Raw genomic sequence first — 20,979 nt, 5'->3', positions numbered from 1 at the left:
ATTCCAGACTGATAATTCCACAATAACATGTGAGTCACGATTATTTCCAAATAAAAAAGATGACAAGCAATGACGCGGTAATCGGCCGACTTGAGTCAGTCAGCTCATGGAAAGACATCGTGTTCCAATAAAAAATTTTTTTTATAGTAAGAGCGTGTGTTTGCAGGTGTGAAGGATATAGTCAGGATTATTTATTTATTTACTTATTTATTTATTTATTTACTTATTTATTTATTTTTCCCCATAGTGATTTAACAAAGCCCGAAACATTTTGGTACTGGAACCCAAAAAGCCAAGAATTTGTTGGTGGATTTACTTGTTTTATTTGCTGTATTTTTTATTTATTCAATTGTTTAATATTAGGCGATTTCAATTTGTTTGGTTGTTTGGTTTCATTAGTATTTTAGTTGTTAGATTACATTTAGTTGTAATTAGATTCTCATTTATTTGCTTGTTTAGTTGGTTAGTAGTTTGCTTTGTTTTGTCTGTTTATTTAATACATTCTTTGAATTCTTGCATATTTATTTGTTTGCTTGTTTTATTGTTTAGCTCGTTGTTTAGTTGGTTTGTTGTTTGCTTTGTTTTTCTCTTTGTTTTGTTGGTCAGTTGTTTGCTTTAGTTGTTTGTTGTCAGTTAATTGCTTGGTTTCTTTGTGTTAGGTGTTTTTATTTATTTAGTAAATTGTTTGCATTGACATAATTATTCATTTGTTTTGTTGCTTTTGTTTGTTTTGTTGGTTATTTGTTTGCTTTACTTGTATATATGTGTGTTTGCTTGTTGGTTAGTCTCTCTCTCTCTCTCTCTCTCTCTCTCTCTCTCTCTCTCTCTCTCTCTCTGTCTCTGTCTGTGTCTGTGTCTGTCCATTGACTGCTCGAAAAAGATCCAAAGCTCTGACCAGTGAGATTAGAGCCAGAGGCTATTGCACAAGCTCTGTTTTACTAACACACACACACACACACACACAGACACACACACACACACCCTTTCAACACCATTGCCATCTCCACCATTTCCTATGACACATCGTATTACGGCGCTATCAGAATCTTCTCCATCACGCTGAAATGAGGTCATCACACGTATATCCAACAGCATGTGCTGAGCCGAAAGCGGCAATCTGGCCCTCGCACTCTTAATTCCCGCATCATCAGAAAGCACATGTCTCGATTTCCCGCGTGAGTAATTGAAAAATTTAGCAGGGATAAGACTCGAGAGTGGGCGGCCGCCGAATCCGTCTGTGTTCAGTCTCGACTCGAACAGCTTTCCTAATTGAAAGAAATGAGCTTATACATTCCGCTCATCACCATCTTTTCCAAGCCAAGAAGAAGAAGAAGAAAAAAAATGATGAAAGTTTTATAATGAAGTTTTTATAATGAAGTGACATTCTCCTCCTGCTAAAGGTAGAGAAAGAAAAAGAGAGAGGAGAGAGAGAGAGGGATGAGGAGTGGGGGAGGGGCTGACATAGACGGAGAGATAGAGGAGAAAGTCGAGGATATTAAAAATCCCCATGCATAATGTAGCTCTAATGTATTCTAATGCAGAACATGATGGAAGCTCGCTTCCGCCTGAATTAGCATGAGGTTTCGGAAGGTCGCTAATACCCACGCTAACGCCGCTAACGTCAGCTATCCGGTCTCTGGACAATTTTCACCCCTCAGGTGTGGTAAAAAATCAGAGTCTGGCTGACAACATTAATGTCAAGCGTGTCATTAATGGCAGTTGCCTGGATAAAAATACCAATGAAAGACAGATCTCATATTAGCTTCATTTTTCTTTTTCTCTCGGACACACAAAAGTCTGCTAATCAGAAGCAAAACTCTGAAAGGTCACCGACATTGCAAAACTGGCAGCTAGTTTTATGCTAATAACTTAATAAACTGTTTAGTATCCACTTGCAAAACTTAGCCTTTTGGGAAAATAGTAAGCCACCTGTGCTGCATTAGCCAGCTCGCTAAGTAGCTAGCATTTAAAATGTAGACAGAATCTACACAAAGGTTATTGTTATTACTTCAGTAGGTAAAAAAAAGAAAGGTTCTATAGCTATATCTAGTAATTTTTCTTGTTTTCTGTACTTTTAAACAGTATGCCGCTAACACTAGCTTAGGTACAAGTTAGCTTCAACTGAAAATATCTTATATGTAGTAAATGTACATTTTCTGAGGTAAATGTTAGTGATGGTAGCTATCAGTCATTTTCTGAGGTAAATGTTAATTAGTGATGGTAGCTATCAGTCATTTTCTGAAGTAAATGTTAGTTAGTTATGCTAGCTATCAGTCATTTTCTGAGGTAAATGCTAGTTAGTTATGCTAGCTATCAGTCATACATTGAGGCTAATGGAGATTTTGAGCTAGTACATGCTAATTTTCTGTTTGATAGTTAGCTCATTAGATATTGGTTAGCTATTTGCTTGAGCATTATGGAGTTAGCTTTTGTCTGTTTTCATAGAGCCTCAACAGGCAAAGCTAGCATCAATGACAGTGTTTTGGTGTATGATTATTTTGTTTCTATCCTTCTTTTTCTTCCATAGAAGTTAGTTATACATTAGCTTCTACATTTAGGCTAATGTCATCATTAGCTAGATATTGATATTTTGGTGTTTACATTGATGTCTACATCCTAAACAGGATTAGTTTTATGTCTTTGTTTTTTTTTTTTAGACAGAAAGCAGATTGATGTTAGCTTGTGTATGTGTTTGCGTGTGTGTGTGATAGGAAATGTTTAGTTGCGTGTGTCTGTGTGTGTGTTTATGTTTCTATGTATATGTGTGTGTGTGTGTGTGTGTGTGTGTGTGTGTGTGTGTGTGTGTGTGTGTGTGTGCGTTACTTAACGGCTTGTGTTTAACTGTTGCAAACTGGTTGAATCCAGTGCTTTCCAGGAAACTAACAGTCTCTCATTTAGAATAAAAACACCGTTAATTATGTAATTAACGTTAACCTAGAAATTATCAACACGAGGTGAAGGACCATAGCAAAGTGCTGTGGTGAATTGGAAAGTTCATCACATCAATTGAGGTTTCCCAAAACAAAAAAGCTTTGCGGAGGAACGGATGTCTTCAGGGATCATGCGAGGCAGAACTCACGTGGCTGGAATTAATCCGTCTTAATTGGCATCCGCGAAGGCAGACGTGTATTTTTTTTTTCCTTCAAGCCGGGATGTGGACGTCTTCCGGTGTTTGCTCTGTAATTGAAATTTCCATTAGCAGCCGTAAACATTTTGGAGCGGCCGTGTGAATATTCATCAGTCGATCAGTGGAGAGGTGCATACGCCTGAGTGTGTGTGTGTGTGTGTGTGTGTGCGTGTGTGTGTGTGTGTGTGTGTGTGTGTGTGTGTGTGTGTGTGTGTGTGTGTGTGTGTGTGTGTGTGTGTGTGAAGTGATTACACCTACAGCAACTTTTCTGAGTCTTCCTCTCGGTGTGTTTCAGCTCCGTCTCAGGTCAGCGAGGTGATAAAGGAACGCGTGCAGGAGCACAGCATCCAGCTGTCATGGCAGGAACCCGAGCAGCCCAATGGAGTCATCACCGAATATGAGATCAAGTACTATGAGAAGGTGGGTCTATTAAAGTCAGAGAGAAAGAGAGAGAAAGCGAGAGAGAGAGAGAAAAGTAGCAATGAGAAATCCAGAGCGAGCTGAAGCGTAGGTGTGTTTTGAAAGCAGGAAGATCGTTATTCTGTCTCTGGCTTTGAGTTCGACACCGTGTGGGTTCCCTGTCTGACTCCGTCAACTCTTCGGGTTGCTAGCGTTCCCACCTTCCTGTCCTCCGTACACCGCTCGCGTTCTCTCTTTCACTCTCTATCATTCAGGTTTTTCGAGAAAACGCATCCTTCTCAAATAATCACAGTAATTAATTCATTAGTTAATTAAAGGCAGTCGGAAGATTTATCCAGAACATGCTAGAAATTATAAACACACACTTTCACATACACACTCACACATACAAACTGACACACACGATAGCCGCAGTGTGTTTGCTGTTAAGCTCCTAATACCCAAATACTGTACACCGAGACGTCGGACACGGGCTATGAAGGGCTCGTGACACGATGCAGGACATCCCACAAGACGCTCTGCTGTGTTACAGGAAGTCAAGCATGAACGATGTCACGAAATTTAGTTTTGTAGATTCAATCTCTTGGGGTGTTTGTCATGTACACATCCGTACCTCGTTAAGAATGAACCGAAAATAGAATTACAATCAAAATAGCATTGAATTCTACACACAGGAATTGTGTTGCAGCTGAAGCAGCAGTTTGAAAAGAACGAAGGGAAAAAACAACAATTAAAAAATAAATAAATAAATAAATAAATAACTAAAATAAAAAATTTTTAAAAATCTGGTTTTATTCTTGAAACTTGAAACTCGACTTGTTCATTCAAATCCAGATATATTTTAAGACTTGAGGATGATAAAAAACATTTTCCCCATAATTATTACGTATACTTCACTAGCAGCCTAAACTCATACACAAAAATATTTTAATTCTCATTTCTGTCTTTATTTTCTAACTCATTAAGTCAACACAAAGGCTTTGAAACACCCAAAAATACAAGGTTTAAAGATCAGTTTGTTTCCTGGGCAGATCCAGCGGTGCGGTTGGAAAATTAGAGACGAGCGTTCCCTCAGCGATCCTTAACGTTCAGTTAACAACATGCGTGCGAGAGAAAGAGAAGCAGATCATACGCCGACCTTCCTCTCGAGACTCGGGGCACGTTGTAAACCAAGCGCCGCTCTTGACAGCTTTCTTTCCCATGTCTTCACTAGCTCTGTGTGTTTGGAAAAAAAAACAACCAAAAAAACAAAAAACACAGCGAAACCCTTGAAGGTCCTCGGATAAAAACCCTCGAGAGCGGCTCTTTCTCTGCACGATAAAGAACTCGGAGAAAAGAAAAAAGTTTGTTTTCTTCAGCCTGAATTGCAAAAATATCATTGTTTGTTTGTTTTTTCTTTCTTGTGTAAAGGACCAAAAGGATCGCATCTACTCGACAGTCAAGTCCAAGTTCACGTCGGCTACGGTGAACAACCTGAGGCCCAGCACCGCATACGTCTTCCAGATACGAGCGTTCACCTCGGCCGGGTACGGCATGTTCAGCCCCAGGCTCGAGGTCACCACCAAGGACGAGTCGTCAGGAGCCGGTATGGACGCTAATGTTTATTTATTTTTATTTCGCCACTTTTTAAGTCCGCAGCTCAGGTCACCACCAGCTCATCGGCATCGGCATCGGCTCTCGTCGGCCTCGTCTCGATTGCTCCCTAGGTAGTGAATCTTTTAGGTTACTGAAAGATACTCAATATCTGGAGATTTCTACATAAAATGTCATGTCAGTGTGCTACAGTATTATTCAGACATGTTTTTGTCAGGTTGCTTCAAGCGTGATCATGAGCTAAGCTAATAATTGTTTTTACAGAGAGTTAACGTTAAGTTAATAATCGTTATGAAATCGTTTGAAAGCTACAACAACGACAACAAGCTACTTGCTCTATTGTAGATGCATTGGGTTGCATATTTTTGGAGTCAACGTTCCATTGCACGGACAGGATGAAAACGGTCGCTTCGTTACGGTCGCGCTTGTTTTCCGTGACTCCGCCTCCCACTCACCCAGCCGGCGCTTGACCACGCCTCCAGTGCTACTTAATACTTTTCTATTTTACAGCATCGTTGTAATGGAAGGTTTAGGGACATTTTTTTTCTAAATGATCATTTTGCAATTAGGAGGAGTTAAAAGTGACGAGTTAGAAAGTATTTTAAATTAAATAACACAAAAGATGTGGTGAGTGACATTTAGTTAGTTTTATTTCTAAAGTGATTTCCTATCAGAAGAAGCTGATATCCCAGTTGAGTTGTTGATGCCAGATCTCTCCAGGGGTTTTTTTATGCTCTGAGACGGTATGTGAGCAGAACTCTGGTGACTCTACAGTAACCCCTGCATCACAAAAAAAAAAGTGAACGCTTGTCAAAATCCCCGCCCATGACGTGCTCTTTAAATACTGCTGTCTTGCTGTATAATTTATTGAGCCAGAGCTGCATATCCTGTTCCCTCAGCACTCTGTCAATGCGAGTGCTCTTTTAGCGTCGGAGAAGCGGTCCGAAGCGCGAAATGCTCCAACCTGAATGTGTCATTGTTTCAAATGAAGGGCACCACGTTACCGCTGGGAACTATTAAACCCATTTTCAGAAACAGTAGAAGCATGCACTCGGAAAGAGAGAGAGAGAGAGAGAGAGAGAGAGAGAGAGAGAGAGAGACACGAAAATAGAACAGAAAAGAGAGAAGCCAGAAAAAAAAAAAGGGGGGTTACGCTAGTCTCTGACGCAATCTCATCTACATGCTAGTTTAGTTCTGATGATCGAACGGATCTAAATATATTGGAGAAAATTTGTTAGGAAAGTTCACAGCACAAACAAGATTAGAGTTCTGTACCGTAGACTGACACGTTTTTGCTGGTAAGGGGCGGGGTTTTAGATAAAGATGTAATAAATACAGGTGTAGTGGTTTTGTTTAATATCTTTCTTTTATGGAATCATTTTAACAGTTTCTGTGTGTGTGTGTGTGTGTGTGTGTGTGTGTGTGTTAGCCACGATTGTTTCGAGTGAGCAGAACCCAGTCATCATCATCGCCGTGGTCGCAGTAGCCGGCACCATCATCCTGGTGTTTATGGTGTTCGGCTTCATCATCGGGAGAAGGTACGCTCTCGCGGCCCCCGTTGACTCGCCGCTCCTGTGAGTCTCCACCGCTCTGGCATGTGCTTGCCTTTTGTTTCCTGTCTCTCGTGGGCATCACGGTGGATTCTTCCACACACACATACACAAACTCCCCCCCACCCCCACGGAGCTGATCACACTCGTCCATCAGCATGCAGCCTGTGTCACTCGTGTCCATGCCAGGAATGAGAGCGTGCTACTTTTTTTTTGCATGGTTTTTTTTTTTTTTCCGTTTCGAATGCGAAAGGAAGGATGATTTGGAAACGGATGAAAGTCTGCTTTGTTTCTTTGCACTGGCACGTGAATGTGCATAACCACACATTTCTATGTGTGTGTGTGTGTGTACGTGCATACGTGTGACTGTTTATGTGTGTTTACAGTATGTGGGTGAGATTGTGTGTGAGTGTGTGTATTTGTGTGCCCTAAAAGTATGTATGTCTTTGTATACGTGTGTGAGTGTGTGGGTGTGTATATGTCGTTCCTCTTCTTCCATCACTTCCAAGCATGTGTGTAGCTGTATGCCGTGCTTAGCCGCTAAAGCTTGCGGGGATAAGAGACATCATGATATATAATATATTTAAATTTGTGCCACAATTCTCAAATCTGATTGGTCCGAACAGTAGCTCTGTCAGTTCTAATACATTATTATTCCGGTTAATTCACATGGACAGTCTAAACAGCACATATTTAAAAGGTGTAATTGGTTCTATGAGCTTTTCTGTGATGACACTTTTGTTTAGCGTCTTAGTTCGTTAGTTATTTGTGTCAGTGGTGTCCTGGTGCAACCTGTTTACAATCTCTCTCTCTCTCTCTCTCTCTCTCTCTCTCTCTCTCTCTCTCTCTCTCTCTCTCTCTCTGTGTCTCTCTCTCTCTCTCTCCCCCCTCCCTCCCTCTCTCTCTCTTTTGAAGGCACTGCGGCTACAGTAAAGCAGACCAGGAAGGAGACGAAGAGCTTTACTTCCAATGTGAGTTTCTGATTTTTGCTAGCATTAGCATACAAACATGTATCCCCCCCCACACACGAACATTTGAGTGATAAAAGTTTCCTCAGAAATATTAGATTTAGTGTTTGTAAACAAAAAAGGGAGAAAGAGATGACTGTTTTCAGCCTGCTAGCATCCTATTTTTTCACCTGTTTGTTTCTCCAAAGTTTTCACCATGAATTTTAGTCAGATCCAAACCTTTCTCCTCAGCGTTAGTGCCTTTCATCTGTCTTGTCAGAGCTAAAGTCATTCAGAGCATTAAAGTAACAACGCTAGTCAAGTATTTAATCAAATTTTGTTTAATTAGCAAGGCTGTTCCTTGATACTTTAGCAGCGGTATTAGCATCTACCTTTTTTTTTTTCTTCCTTTTTTTTTTGCCAGAACCAAGCCACTTCAGGTCACATTATTTTAGCATGAACATTTTCTCTCTCGCAGAATGAGTTACAAAGGGAACAAAAGAGCTGCTTTCCCATCAGAATTAGCATCTAATCTATCTACTGTTTCAGCAGTATTATTAGCATCTCTGCTTAACATGGATAAGTGTTTTTCATCTTCAGGAAATTAGCTGAAGCATTTACGCTTTAAAATATTAGCATCTCCTCTGTTTCTGTCAGAGCTGAGACTCATTTTAAAGTGCATCAATTGCCAGAATTTCAGCATTAACATTACCAATTTTATTATCGTGGCTATCTAAAATCTCTCAAAGTTTGTTTAGCTCAAATCTACATAAAAAACAGTTTTTTTAAGTTTTGACAGCTCCGATATATATTTAAAAAAAAAAAAACAGGTCAGTAAAAGGAGAGTATACTCTTATCCCAAACACTTCAGCTTCAATGCTAGCATCTCTGCTGTCAGGCTAAGATATTACACTTTTGGATTACGCTGCCTGAGATGATAAGCCCCTGTTCTCAGGCCTTTCACCCAACGAGCTGCTATCCCTCAGCACTCGCTAATGAAGCCCCTAGAGATGACCATGCCGCCGGCCTCCCCAGACAAGCTCCGCTAACGATGCGCTGTAGGCAAACTGCTGATTTGGAAACAAAGGGTCAAGGTGGCAGCGCTAGCTCCCTTGCGTTAACCGTGACTAGTGGCTCTTGCTAGCACACGAAATGCATGCTGAGTACCTGCCAAGCAGCTTTGCTAGCAAGAAAAAGGACAATGGAATTTAGTAGGTGCCAAGCTAATAAAGTGCCTCTGCACTTGCTTGGATGCGAGATGATGATGTTAGCCAGGTCGGCTGAAGGAGCACTGTGTCCTCTCTTAATTTTTCCAAGAAGCAGTGATAATGCTGGTCATTATCTGTGTAAGACTGTGTAATTACAAGAAAACAGGAAACATCAGCCTCAGTAGGTCGCCATGTTTACAGATGCTAATAGAGCTAACGCAACATCTGTATTTGCACTGTTGTCTGGCAAAAACACCATAGCAGATCACTTTAATTTATTAATTTAATTACTTGTTAGCAGTTTTAGCCGTTTTTAGCGCAGCAGGATGTTCCCTGATAGTGTCTGAAGCAGTCTCATTAAATAGGCCGGGATATCAAAGCTGACAGGTAGGCTTGTAATTAGCAAGTTTGAGAGGGAGGGAACACAGTGGGCATTAATTTAGTAAAGAGTACTATGAAAAAAATATGTTATGTCTATGCGTCATTAGCTAGCTTAATTATGTGGGTCAACAGGAATCTAAATTGTAGTTGTAAAATGCAAAACCACATTAAGCGCAGTGACACTATGCATGTTGAGTGTGGATATGAGTTCCTGTCATTTAGCTCGGTGGGGTTTTAATAAATAAATAAAAAAATGTAAAAAAATAAAAATAAAAAAAAAATTAACTTGATGGAAATTCATCAGCTTGAGTTTTTTGTTTCATTTTCTTTCAAGTAGCGTGAGCTGAAAACGGCCAGCTATAGCGTTTAACCCAAGTATAATTACATTTCTAGCATATCGCAATGTCAGGCTCTACGACTTCTAATCCGAGCCACGTCTCACCGAATACAAACAGCGCGCCAGATTTGCGAAAGCCATTAGCCAGCAAGCGACAGCTCCATATGTCTGCAGATCGCTGCACTCCTAACCCACCCCGTTGCTCCATTCGAGGAAGGTTAAACAAAACAAACTAACAGCGTTTCAATGCTAAGGAGATTCCAGGTTCCATTTCTAGATAACTGGTTCCACCCATCACGGCATGTGTGCATATTTAATCATAACAGTAATCCTCTTACACTTCTGCAGTTAAATTTCCAGGCACCAAAACCTACATTGATCCCGAAACCTATGAAGACCCCAACAGGGCTGTGCATCAATTTGCCAAGGAACTGGATGCCTCGTGTATAAAGATCGAAAGGGTTATTGGTGCAGGTGAGATTTCATTTCACACACAAATATATAGACACAGTGCCTTTGCTTGTTCATCACGATGATAGCCAAATATTTATTCCTTCAACAACCCTTACTGTATTTCTTTCCTCTGATTATTAATAGCCCATTTGTGGGAAGAGAGGGTTGCAGGGCAGTTGCTGAGATCGTAGCGTAATTAATATATCTCCTCAAGAGACAATCCGCAAGGAAGCGTCATTGTTTGATGAATTGCTACTGCTACTCTCAGACTGTTCTGATGCAAAGGTGTTAGCGTACACACAACAGGATATATGCAATTATGACTCGAGGCTGTGGTACCTTGTGTTGATATTATGTGTGTGTATGGTAGGAGAGTTTGGTGAAGTGTGCAGCGGCCGCCTGAAGCTTCCTGGGAAGAGGGATGTTCCTGTGGCCATCAAAACTCTAAAAGTAGGCTACACCGAGAAGCAGAGGCGGGACTTCCTGTGTGAAGCGAGCATCATGGGACAGTTTGATCATCCTAATGTGGTCCATCTAGAAGGCGTGGTCACCAGAGGTTAGTGCTCACACACATGTACGAGTAATACCTAATAGGAGGGGCTTAGCACTCGTTTAATTGGCATATTGAAATTTACTATGCGCTCAGGTTGTGATGTCACAAATCCTACTCAACAGATTTGACCCAATCAGAGTGCAGTATGCTAATTAGGAGAGGATGTTGTCCCAGCTATAGAGTGTGTAACTGACACTAAGCGATAGGTTAGCGCTATCAGGGTTTCCATGGAAAACAGATTTATATATAAGCATTTGTGATGTCACAAAAATCACAGTGGATTATGCAAATAAGAAGAGAATGATGCAATAAGCATTTTCAGCAGGATTGAAGTAAATGTCTCTGACTATGACAGTACACACGGCATACAAGTTGTTTACAATTTGCATATCATGGATATTCATTGATCAGGATTAGCGCCGTTGCAGAGATGCAGAAATATTCCCTAGTTCTTTTTGTTTACTTCAAACAGGGCTAGCTAAGGATTCTATGTTAGTGATTTTCAGTTAAAACAGTAAGTAAAGCTAATTCAGCTCATTTGTATGCTAGCTGCTGACGTTATTACCTTCCCGCAGCTGTATATCTGTATATCCTGTCTATAGCTGGATAAGTAAAACTGTTTTGGATGATATTAACTTGCGTGAAGCTGTTAATGAACTACTTTGTGCATGTTGAACAGACAGAATGCACTCTGCCACTTGCCTTTTAGAGGCTTGCTTGAATTATTTTTTCTCATTACGGCTTCACGCGCTAAGTGGACGAAGTTTATCTTCACCACCGCTAATCACATCTAATTGAGTTTCTCATGCTTCTGTTTGTCAGGGAAGCCGGTCATGATCGTCATCGAGTACATGGAGAACGGCGCGTTAGATGCCTTCCTCAGGGTGAGTATGCAGACATTTTTGTTTGCTTTTCTCAAGTCATACTGTATCTTTTCAATTTAATACAAACAACGTGATCTTGGTTATTAGCAAGAAGTCAAGATTAAGATTGTGTATGAATTCCCAGAAACATGACGGTCAGTTCACGGTGATCCAGCTGGTCGGTATGCTGCGCGGAATCGCCGCCGGGATGCGCTACCTCTCGGACATGGGCTACGTGCACCGTGACCTGGCGGCGCGCAACATCCTGGTCAACAGCAACCTTGTCTGTAAAGTGTCTGACTTCGGGCTGTCCAGAGTGATTGACGATGACCCTGAGGCTGTCTACACTACCACCGTGAGTCGATAAAACTCCCTGACTGAAAGCTACACCATCAGAATACTGATAATGCCACAGCACAGTACTGAGATTAACCCTTAGGTTCTGTTTGTGTCGTTAATTAATAGTTTTAGCAAACCTTTTTTTTGTACTGACCTCAGGTGATGAGTGAACGAGCAACAGAACCCGAGGGTTAATACTGTGACTTCTCTTTGGTTGGTGTTTTAGGGGAAGATGCAGGCTGTAATGAATTTGATGTTTACCCCAGCCATTGACCTGCATTTTACTGAACAGGGCGGAAAGATCCCGGTTCGATGGACAGCCATGGAAGCCATCCAGTACCGTAAATTCACGTCAGCTAGCGATGTATGGAGTTACGGCATTGTCATGTGGGAGGTCATGTCTTATGGTGAACGGCCGTACTGGGACATGTCCAATCAAGACGTGAGTGTTTCTGTAATATCAAAGCATATCAGTAGATCAATTACATTCATTCATTCATTCATTTTCTACCGCTTATCTGAACTTCTCGAGCCTGTGCCTATCTCAGGCATCAAGGCTGGATACACCCTGGACGGAGTGCCAACCCATCGCAGGACACACTCACATTCACTCACACACACACACTACAGACATTTTCCATATTCCAGAGATATTCCAGATATTCCATTTTACAATTTTCCAGAGATGCCAATCAACCTACCATGCATGTCTTTGGACCGGGGGAGGAAACCGGAGTACCCGGAGGAAACCCCTGAGGCACGGGGAGAACATGCAAACTCCATACACACAAGGCGGAGGCGGGAATCGAACCCCCAACCCTGGAGGTGTGAGGCGAACGTGCTAACCACTAAGCCACCGTGTGCCCCCTAGATCAATTACATTTTTATTGAATTCAATTTTAATTTTCAAATTTTAATTTTTAAATATTTAAATACTTAAACCCAGATTTTACAGGAACCTCACAGCCCTGGCACGTAGTAATCACTCATTCACCGCAGGAATTTTATTTGTCTTCATTTCCGAAATAAATGTACTTCATTATTGAGTCTGGAGTTGTGCGTTCTCCACCTCTCATGCTGTTCCCGCAGAAAAAAAAAAAGGCGTACATGACAAGCTCCTCCGCCTCCTCTGCATCTGGCCCCCCTTTTTTTTTTTTTTATTTAAACGCGCATCGAAGCAGATCGGAGGAGTACTTCCATCTTTAGTGCACTTATTTAAGCTGGTTTAGGAATGCATCACTGCTTCATTTGTCTCGAGTCATGAGCACCTGGCACGAAAGAGTGTCTAACGCTGATCTCTGTCTGATTGTATAAATTGATAGAAAATAGGTTTTTAGAGAAAGAACGGGTCACTTTGCATTTAGAGTGCCTTTCTCTCTCGGCACTAGATGCTTAACCCTCACTAATGAGATGTGATAATGTGAAATTTATTGTTAGCTGAGCATGAGACATGCCAAAACTCCAGGTTTGATCTAGAGACCTTTTTTGGCTTTCATCTATCCGAGCGCAATTGATACGTAATGTAGGCGCACCGAGATGTTCTTCATCACTCAAGCGTCGAAAATTCCACCCTTGTAGCAGAGAACCATATGTACGGACGGAAGAGGTTTTAATCCATCGCCGTTCGAAGGCTCACTCGGTGTCAAAATTACACAAGCGTATATACCTCCTCGGGGAAGATAAACACCACTTACAGAAGGGCTAATGATGACTTATAATTGCTGCACCCGCTAGCGGACACGTTATGCAAACGGCGTGCTATAAATCATTCGTCTGTTTTAGTTTTTTTTTTTTTTTTAAAGCTGCCGAAACTACTCTGTATGTTGCACCTCCTTTTTGACACGCATCAACGTCAGCAAATTCTTGCTCTCTGTCAGGGACGCTCCTCTTGGGTGAACAAGGAGAGAGAGAACAACATTTACATTTCCGCAACACTTTACTTGCTTTGACACTTCCCTCTCTGTAGATCCACAAGTTTTGCCTGAAAAGACGAGACGAGAATAGCAGATGAACCCGAATCGAGGGTAAACAGACATCTATTATACTGCGCCAGAGAGAAGAACAGATCCCAGTTCTGGGTTTTGTTGTCTCATACTTAGCTAGTTCACGCAGGTCAGGAGCAGCTTTAGCAAGAGAAAAATACGATGATTTCGTTTCTCTCCAGATCGTCTCTCGAGCGAGGCGAGGGCGTGCGAACGCGGAACGTTGTTGGGACTCACAGACATGCTGAGTGCAGTCACCTGAGGATTAGCATGCATGTCTGGTTGACTCATTTACTGCACAATGCCAGGACTAAACCCAGCTAATTCCATTTGTTTAACCTGTATTATCCCTATATTTCAAACTGCAAAGCTGCTGGTTGACAAAGGTTTGTTAGCACTCTGATTACTCACTCTCACTCACTCATTTTCTACCGCTTATCCGAACTACCTCGGGTCATGGGGAGCCGTCACAGGCGTCTTCGGGCATCAAAGCAGGATACACCCTGGACAGAGTGTCAACCCATCACAGGGCACACACACGCTCTCATTCACTCACACACACTCACACACTACGGACAATTTTCCAGAGATGCCAATCAACCTACCATGCATGTCTTTGGACCGGGGAGGAAACCGGAGTACCCGGAGGAAACCCCCGAGGCACGGGGAGAACATGCAAACTCCACACACACAAGGCGGAGGCGGGAATTGAACCCCCAACCCTGGAGGTGTGAGGCGAACATGCTAACCACTAAGCCACAGTGCCTCCCTGATCTCTAAATGAATTGACCAAAATTAAAGAATTAATATATAAATCAAATAAACGAATATCATTTACAGACGATGTTTAAAACGAAACGTCAGTGAAGCACGGCATTCTGGGATCGTAGGTAGGTTATTAAGGTCCAAGCACAGGTACAGCTTAGGTAGATGCGCTACGGTCATGTGCTCAAGCAAAACCTGTGAAGTCACCCCGTCTGTACCGAGTACTAAAGAACAACTCAGTGTCTGATACTAATAAGTAAAGAATTTTTTTAAAATAACAGAACAATCAAAGTCCCATATCTGTGTCTACTTGAAGGTCATCAAGGCTATCGAGGAAGGGTACCGTCTTCCGGCACCCATGGACTGCCCTCCAGGACTTCACCAGCTTATGCTGGACTGCTGGCAGAAGGAGCGTGCAGACCGGCCCAAATTCGACCAGATAGTCGCCATTTTAGACAAAATGATCCGCAACCCCAGCACATTGAAAACGCCAGTGGGAACATGTACGAGGTAAACGCACCGGAATGCATCTGAAGTTCACCGCTCATTCTTTCATGCTATATGAAATTGTCTGTGTTATTACAGTAGCTAGGTTTGTTTTTTTTTGTTTGTTTGGTGTAACTGGATTTAACAGACAATCCCTGTCGGTCCTGTGCTCAGCGTGTCCACTTGAATAAATCCTGGAAAATCAATACAGCGACACCACTCCCATGGCTTTATGGTCAACGACAGGGCTTTAAAATCAATTGCCGTAATGATAGTCTTTTTTTTAAGTTTGTGTGGGTTTCTGACGCCCACTGTGCCAAAATCCATTTACAGGGAGAACAAGACCCAAGAAGAAGGACATAACCTGAGAAATAGCAGAGGGAAAGGAGCTTAGTCTGCTTAGTGGGAGGTTTTCTTTCTAGCGTTAACTTTTTGGAAGGGAAAATAATGACTTCCTGTCTGTGCAGAAATGAAGATAAATGATTATTATAACTGGAATTGTTATTAGGTGTAATTGGTCGGTCTTCGCGGAGTTGCATTATGCATTCTCTCGAGCGAAGGGAAACTGATACGAGAGCCCGTGTGGCTCGTTCGGTTTTGGGTGATCACGTTCATTTCCTGTCATTTTCAGACCCATCAGTCCGCTGCTGGACCAAAGCCCGCCAGACTTCAGCTCGTTCCGCTCAGTGAGCGAGTGGTTGGAAGCCATTAAGATGGAGAGATACAAAGACAACTTCACAGCAGCTGGATACAGCTCACTCGAGTCCATCACGAGGATGACTATCGAGTAAGAAACCTTCTGTAAACTCTTTCTTGTAGCAGCTTTAATCCTCATTCTGTTCACAAGTAAGCAACGGATCTCATACAGTTCCACTTTGGGTGTCATAGCAACCTCGAACTTCTCGGCTCTGATTGGACAGAAGGTGTTGGTTAATTCTTTTTATTTTAAAGGTGGGGTCTCCGTCGTTTGGAAGCCAATGTTGACATATAAAATCCCCAAAACAAACACACCCCTAACCCAAATGGGTCCCACCCCTGTATCGATAGCTCCGCCCACACATACATATGTAACCCAGGCGACTAATGGAAAGAAATGTGTCTTTATCATAGCTGAAGGGAAGAACAATACGATTGTAGATAAACAAACAAGCAAAAATGACACACAAGCATAATCATGTAAAGGACAAAGGCATATATTAGTTCTGTGTAACAAAGCAAAACCAACGTTACTCACCTATCGAGAAGGAAAAAAGTGCCTCGGCGTCTTAAGTAAAGTCGGCCACATATTCACAGCTTGGAGTTTCCCGAGTCAATAACTCCTGAGCTAAACGCTGTTACTACACAAAACGCGGTTGTAGCTGCCTCTCTACATTACTACGATAGAAAAGAGGTGTTATTTGTGTAGTAACAGCGTTTAGCTCAGGAGTTATTGACTCGGGAAACTCCAACCTGTGAATATGTGGCCAACTTCCTGCTCCTTCAGTTCTCTCCAGCCATGGAAAGCTGATCCTATATTAACACGTCCTACTTCTTGCCTTATCGTAAGTCTTTCTTCAATTTCTTTCTGTGTTTTTATCCTCCATGTCAAGGTTAAAACCGCTTTCTGCTAATGTCACACATACGCACCGAACACTCTCTCCGCCACATATTGACAAGACATGCCCCTTTCTGCTCATCGGCTACACGTTAGTTTTGTTTTTGTTTCGTTTGGCGTCCCAACGCAGTTTTCTGAAGCATTTCTCAAACAACGGAGACCACACCTTTAAGTTTATTTCTCTGACCTGACTGTTTATAGCGTCTGGTTAAATGACACTGTATTCTTTTGATTAGGAATATACGTCATTAACGTAAAAGAAATCACATTCCAGGATGTGCAATTGTTGGAAAAATATCAACTCCAGGACGTGAACAGTTTACAATCGTTTACTTTAGGTAGATTCCATCATGACGGAAAGCAACTTTTATTGTTGTTTTTCACAAGGAAAAATTTTACAAGCTCTCAACAATGCAAAACACATTTGAAATCATTTCTGGTTCGAGAACCCAAAGTCTCTTCCTGATCTGTGTCCATGCCGAAATAAACACGGCTACTTCATTACTGTCTCTTCTCCATTAACAAAATAACGTATATGTCTATAACCCTTTTATGTGGTGCCATAGCGATTTACGAGTGTGTCTTTGTGACCGCAGGGACGTGATGAGTTTGGGAATCTCACTCGTCGGCCATCAGAAGAAAGTCATGAGCAGTATACAGACTATGAGAGCTCAGATGCTTCACCTGCACGGAACGGGGGTCCAGGTGTGACGGACGGTCAGACGGGAACTTAGAAGATATATACAATAAATAACACTAATTAAAAAAAAAAAACCACACGACGTCTCTCTCTCTCGATACGATGACTCTTCCAGAAGCTGCGGAGACAGGGACTTCTTCGTTTCTTCGTTCTCTGGTGATGGATGTTAAGCGAAGGTGCTGAAACGATGTACATGTGAAAGGAAAAACGGAAGGAGAGAAAACTACCTGGAAACACGTCAGTGGAGAGACAGAGCATTTTCTAGCAATCCGATGCTTTTTAACCATTTTGTTTTTCCTGCTCATTGTCGGTATTGACTTCACTAGAATACGGATATTTTTTACAAATATAACGGACAAGAAATGCACAAAGTTAGAATCATTCAATCAGTACAAAAAAATAAAAACCTGATACTCTCCAACGGGGACATTTACAACTTTAACCAACGTCAATTTCCCCAATTCCTTTAAGTTTGACAGTTTGCCTTATTGGATTTTAAAGTGGATTTGACAACAGGGTAAAATGTTGCCACCGTAGGCAGCAGGGCAGAAGCACGGACCTCAGTGTGGACGTAACCTCAGCTTCTTCGCTCACAGTGTGAGTCCGGACATCGCGGTGTTTTTTTTTTTTTCTTTCTTTCTTTCTTCGTCCGACTCCTCCGCGTTTGCAATCTCATGGGAGGATCTTTGCGTTCCCGGTGTACGGATGGCCGGGTTTTTACGACACGGCAGAAAGTTAAGAACTTCAAGAACCACTTCTTGACAACAACCTCCTATAGTTTCACTATTATTGTTTTTTTTTTTTTTTAACACTTGAATGCATCTTATTTCCCCATTCTGTTTGCCTGCCTTTCTTTTCCTGTTATTCTTTTTCATGAGGTGTCTCAACGTAGATAGCACTATCGAAGACAGTATTTAATATAAAACCGGTTCGATCTAAAGTTAATTGTTTGGTTTGCAATTTTTTTTTAATTTTTTTTTTTCCAGCTGTTGCAAATATTTTATATTTCCTCCATAATCCAGTCCACAGTCGGTTCTAAGTTAAACTGATATTACCTTAAAACCTTAGAGACAAATATAGACTTGAGGTACTTCTTTGGAATGAATAATTCTCAATCTATTTCTTAATTATTACTATTTTTTTTTCTTCTTTCGCAGAATGAGCTCACTCGCTTGTGGGAACTAGACGGTAGAAGTCGATATAGACAGAAGGTCATATATGAATATAAATATATATGAGTCTGGAAGAGACGGATCAATCAGAGCAATAATTACCGAGATGGTTCTTCTTCTTCTTCTTTTTCTTCTTCTTCTTCTTCTTTGTGATATTAAGGTGCTATTGTAGATTTTTACCATTTCTCTCGTCAGTTAATCACAGCAGAACTCAGCAAATGGGAAAGATGTTGGAGAGAGAGAGAGAGAGAGAGAGAGAGAGAGATTTATATATGCGTTTCCTCTCTTTTCTGGGCTGCGGGGACATCAAAATTCCACAAGAATGTACTTGTGTGTGTGTGTGTGTGTGTGTGTGTGTATCTTCCTTCATGATTAGAGAGCTCATAGATAAAGGAATTCGCTTTGGCAAACATGCGGTTCAAGCCGATTTCAGTGGCATCCCACACCGGTCGATGTTGGGATCATTCGGCATCACAGACAGATCACCAGTTGTTGTTTTATATATATATATATTTAGTTTCATTTTTATTTGATTTTATGGCTGCTCTAAAATTACACAGGAAGAATAACAGTACTAAAATGGTTATAAACTTGTGAAAATGGGTTTTTATTAGTTTGGGGTTTGGCACAGACCAAAAAGACGGGGGGAAAATAAATAAATAAATAAATGAAAAACACTTGTAGTGTATAGAGCAGATGTTAATTTTAAAAAGTCATTAACTAAATAACATGAACATTGTACTCTGGTATGAAAGTCTTTACCCCAGGTGGTGTGTGTGTGTGTGTGTGTGTGTGTGCGTGTGTGTGCGTGCTCTTGGATCAGATGATGCCCCTATCTCCGCTCCATTGCGCTGGCCTCAGCACTGGATCGTCTCCAGCCCTTTTTGTTTCCCCAATCGAATGCGAGTGGAAAGGCTTTCGGTCAGCACAAACCTCTCTGGCTCTCATGCAGGCAGCGTATTTTCGCCTCGCAAATTGTAAACACTTGCATCGTTCCCTCCTCTCATCTCTCTCTCTCTCTCTCTCTCTCTCTCTCTCTCTCTCTCTCTGAGCTCTCTTCAGCCTTTAGGGGCAGCCAATTTGAGATTAACACCAGGGTTCAATCGATCCTCACTGGAGGCCATCGTGACACTTCAATGACATATCTGCTGTACTGTTTAAAGCCTGACAGTAGGATGTGGGTTCGTGGCCCGTACCGTTTGTTTGAATCTAGTGTGTCTTTTAGAAATATTTCAAATATTTAAATGCATACGAACGACCCACAATTCGAATAAAGAAATCTTATTTTGGAAGATTCCAAAGACGTCAGCACCGTCGATTGTGTCCGGTTGGAGGGAAACTTTGTATATGATCTGATTGTAATTGTAAAACTTGTACATTTTTTTTTTAATTTATATCCTTTCCTTTTTTTTTTTTTTTTGTCCTTTATTTTTTACACCTTTTCCTCCGTAGTGAGCTCGGAGCTCGGAATTCATTGAAAATGCACTATATTTTTCTATACCGCTTGCAAATGTTTTAGTTCACACCGGATGTACATAATTTCTCACGTAGGACCAAAGACGGCCAATAACTTTCCATTTAAGGTGTTTTCCCTTTTTTTCTCCCTGTCTTTTCAGTTCGAATGTACAGTAAAATAAATCGTCTGTTTATTACAATTTATTATTTATTTTATTCCCAAGACATGGCAGAATGGAGAGTTTGAGTCATTGGTTCAAAAAAAAAGAAAAGGAAAAAAAAAAAGCATTTTCCCCAACTGCAGATCTGTAAAATCATTTTATCTCGATTATTTCTTGTTACATAGAACGTTTTCATTTCCTGTTTTTTTTTTGTTGTTTGTTTGTTTTTTGTTTTTTTCTTTGTAACCTTTGTAATAGACTGTACATATATTTTTGGAAATATAATACAATCTCTATAGAGATGTCTGAGTTTGAATTTGTTATTACGCCTCGGTGTTTTCTCACAGATACGAACGTCGTCCTTATTAAACATTAAATACGATGTGTAATGGTATAGCGATCGATACGCCAGATTCGTACACGCTGCGGTAAAGAGATGAAACTGCAGCATTAATATCCCTTTGGGAATGTGTGTGTGTGTGTGTGTGTGTGTGTGTGTGTGTGTGTGTGTGTGTGTGTGTGTGTGAAGTATGAACACACACACTGACCAAGCCTGATAGTGTCATTAAAAATACATTACCAAACCCATAACCTGGGAGACTTAAGCTTGTCCCCTTCAGAGTTAAACAAAGCTGCACTAATGGATTTATAAAGATTATATCTTTGCAAATATTTCAATATTTATTTTTATTAACTCAGGAGGAAGCGGGTTTCCTTAGGCAGGTGGAATGCACTCTCTAGCGAACACTGGCACGTGTTAATAAAAGGTCTTGGCTATCAGCTGTATGTTCTGTAGACACGAAGGGGAATAACAGAGGTGTCAGCGGCTACAGATCCGCCGTAGCATGTTCTGTGTTTTTATTGCTACAGCTGTACAGGACAAGCCTGAAAAA

At 41.3% G+C, this 20,979-nt stretch overlaps 1 protein-coding gene across 7 annotated transcripts in view; it reads left to right on the top strand.

The window, feature by feature from the left end:
- Window positions 1-20,388, top strand: part of epha7 (eph receptor A7) — a 72,766-nt gene extending 52,378 nt beyond the window's left edge. The window contains exons 6-17 of one of the 7 annotated variants that reach the window (XM_047818919.1): window positions 3,423-3,547; window positions 4,958-5,132; window positions 6,570-6,714; window positions 7,606-7,661; window positions 9,924-10,037; window positions 10,387-10,572; window positions 11,392-11,453; window positions 11,578-11,787; window positions 11,998-12,213; window positions 14,835-15,028; window positions 15,636-15,791; window positions 17,195-20,388. In XM_047818919.1, the coding sequence (XP_047674875.1) occupies window positions 3,423-3,547; window positions 4,958-5,132; window positions 6,570-6,714; window positions 7,606-7,661; window positions 9,924-10,037; window positions 10,387-10,572; window positions 11,392-11,453; window positions 11,578-11,787; window positions 11,998-12,213; window positions 14,835-15,028; window positions 15,636-15,791; window positions 17,195-17,309 (1,754 nt within the window). In that variant the 3' untranslated portion in view covers window positions 17,310-20,388. Of the gene's footprint in view, window positions 1-3,422; window positions 3,548-4,957; window positions 5,133-6,569; window positions 6,715-7,605; window positions 7,662-9,911; window positions 10,038-10,386; window positions 10,573-11,391; window positions 11,454-11,577; window positions 11,788-11,997; window positions 12,214-14,834; window positions 15,029-15,635; window positions 15,792-17,194 lie in introns of all 7 variants that reach the window. The other 6 variants (XM_027176664.2, XM_047818925.1, XM_047818921.1 and 3 more) reach the window with 6 other exon arrangements.
- The last annotated feature ends 591 nt before the right edge of the window (window positions 20,389-20,979 follow it).

This window comes from Tachysurus fulvidraco, chromosome 9 (assembly GCF_022655615.1).
Source record: "Tachysurus fulvidraco isolate hzauxx_2018 chromosome 9, HZAU_PFXX_2.0, whole genome shotgun sequence".
In the NCBI taxonomy this organism is placed as follows: Eukaryota; Metazoa; Chordata; class Actinopteri; order Siluriformes; family Bagridae; genus Tachysurus; species Tachysurus fulvidraco.
The sequence above is the reverse complement of the archived record's forward strand: the minus strand, read 5'-3'. Positions and strand labels throughout refer to the sequence as shown.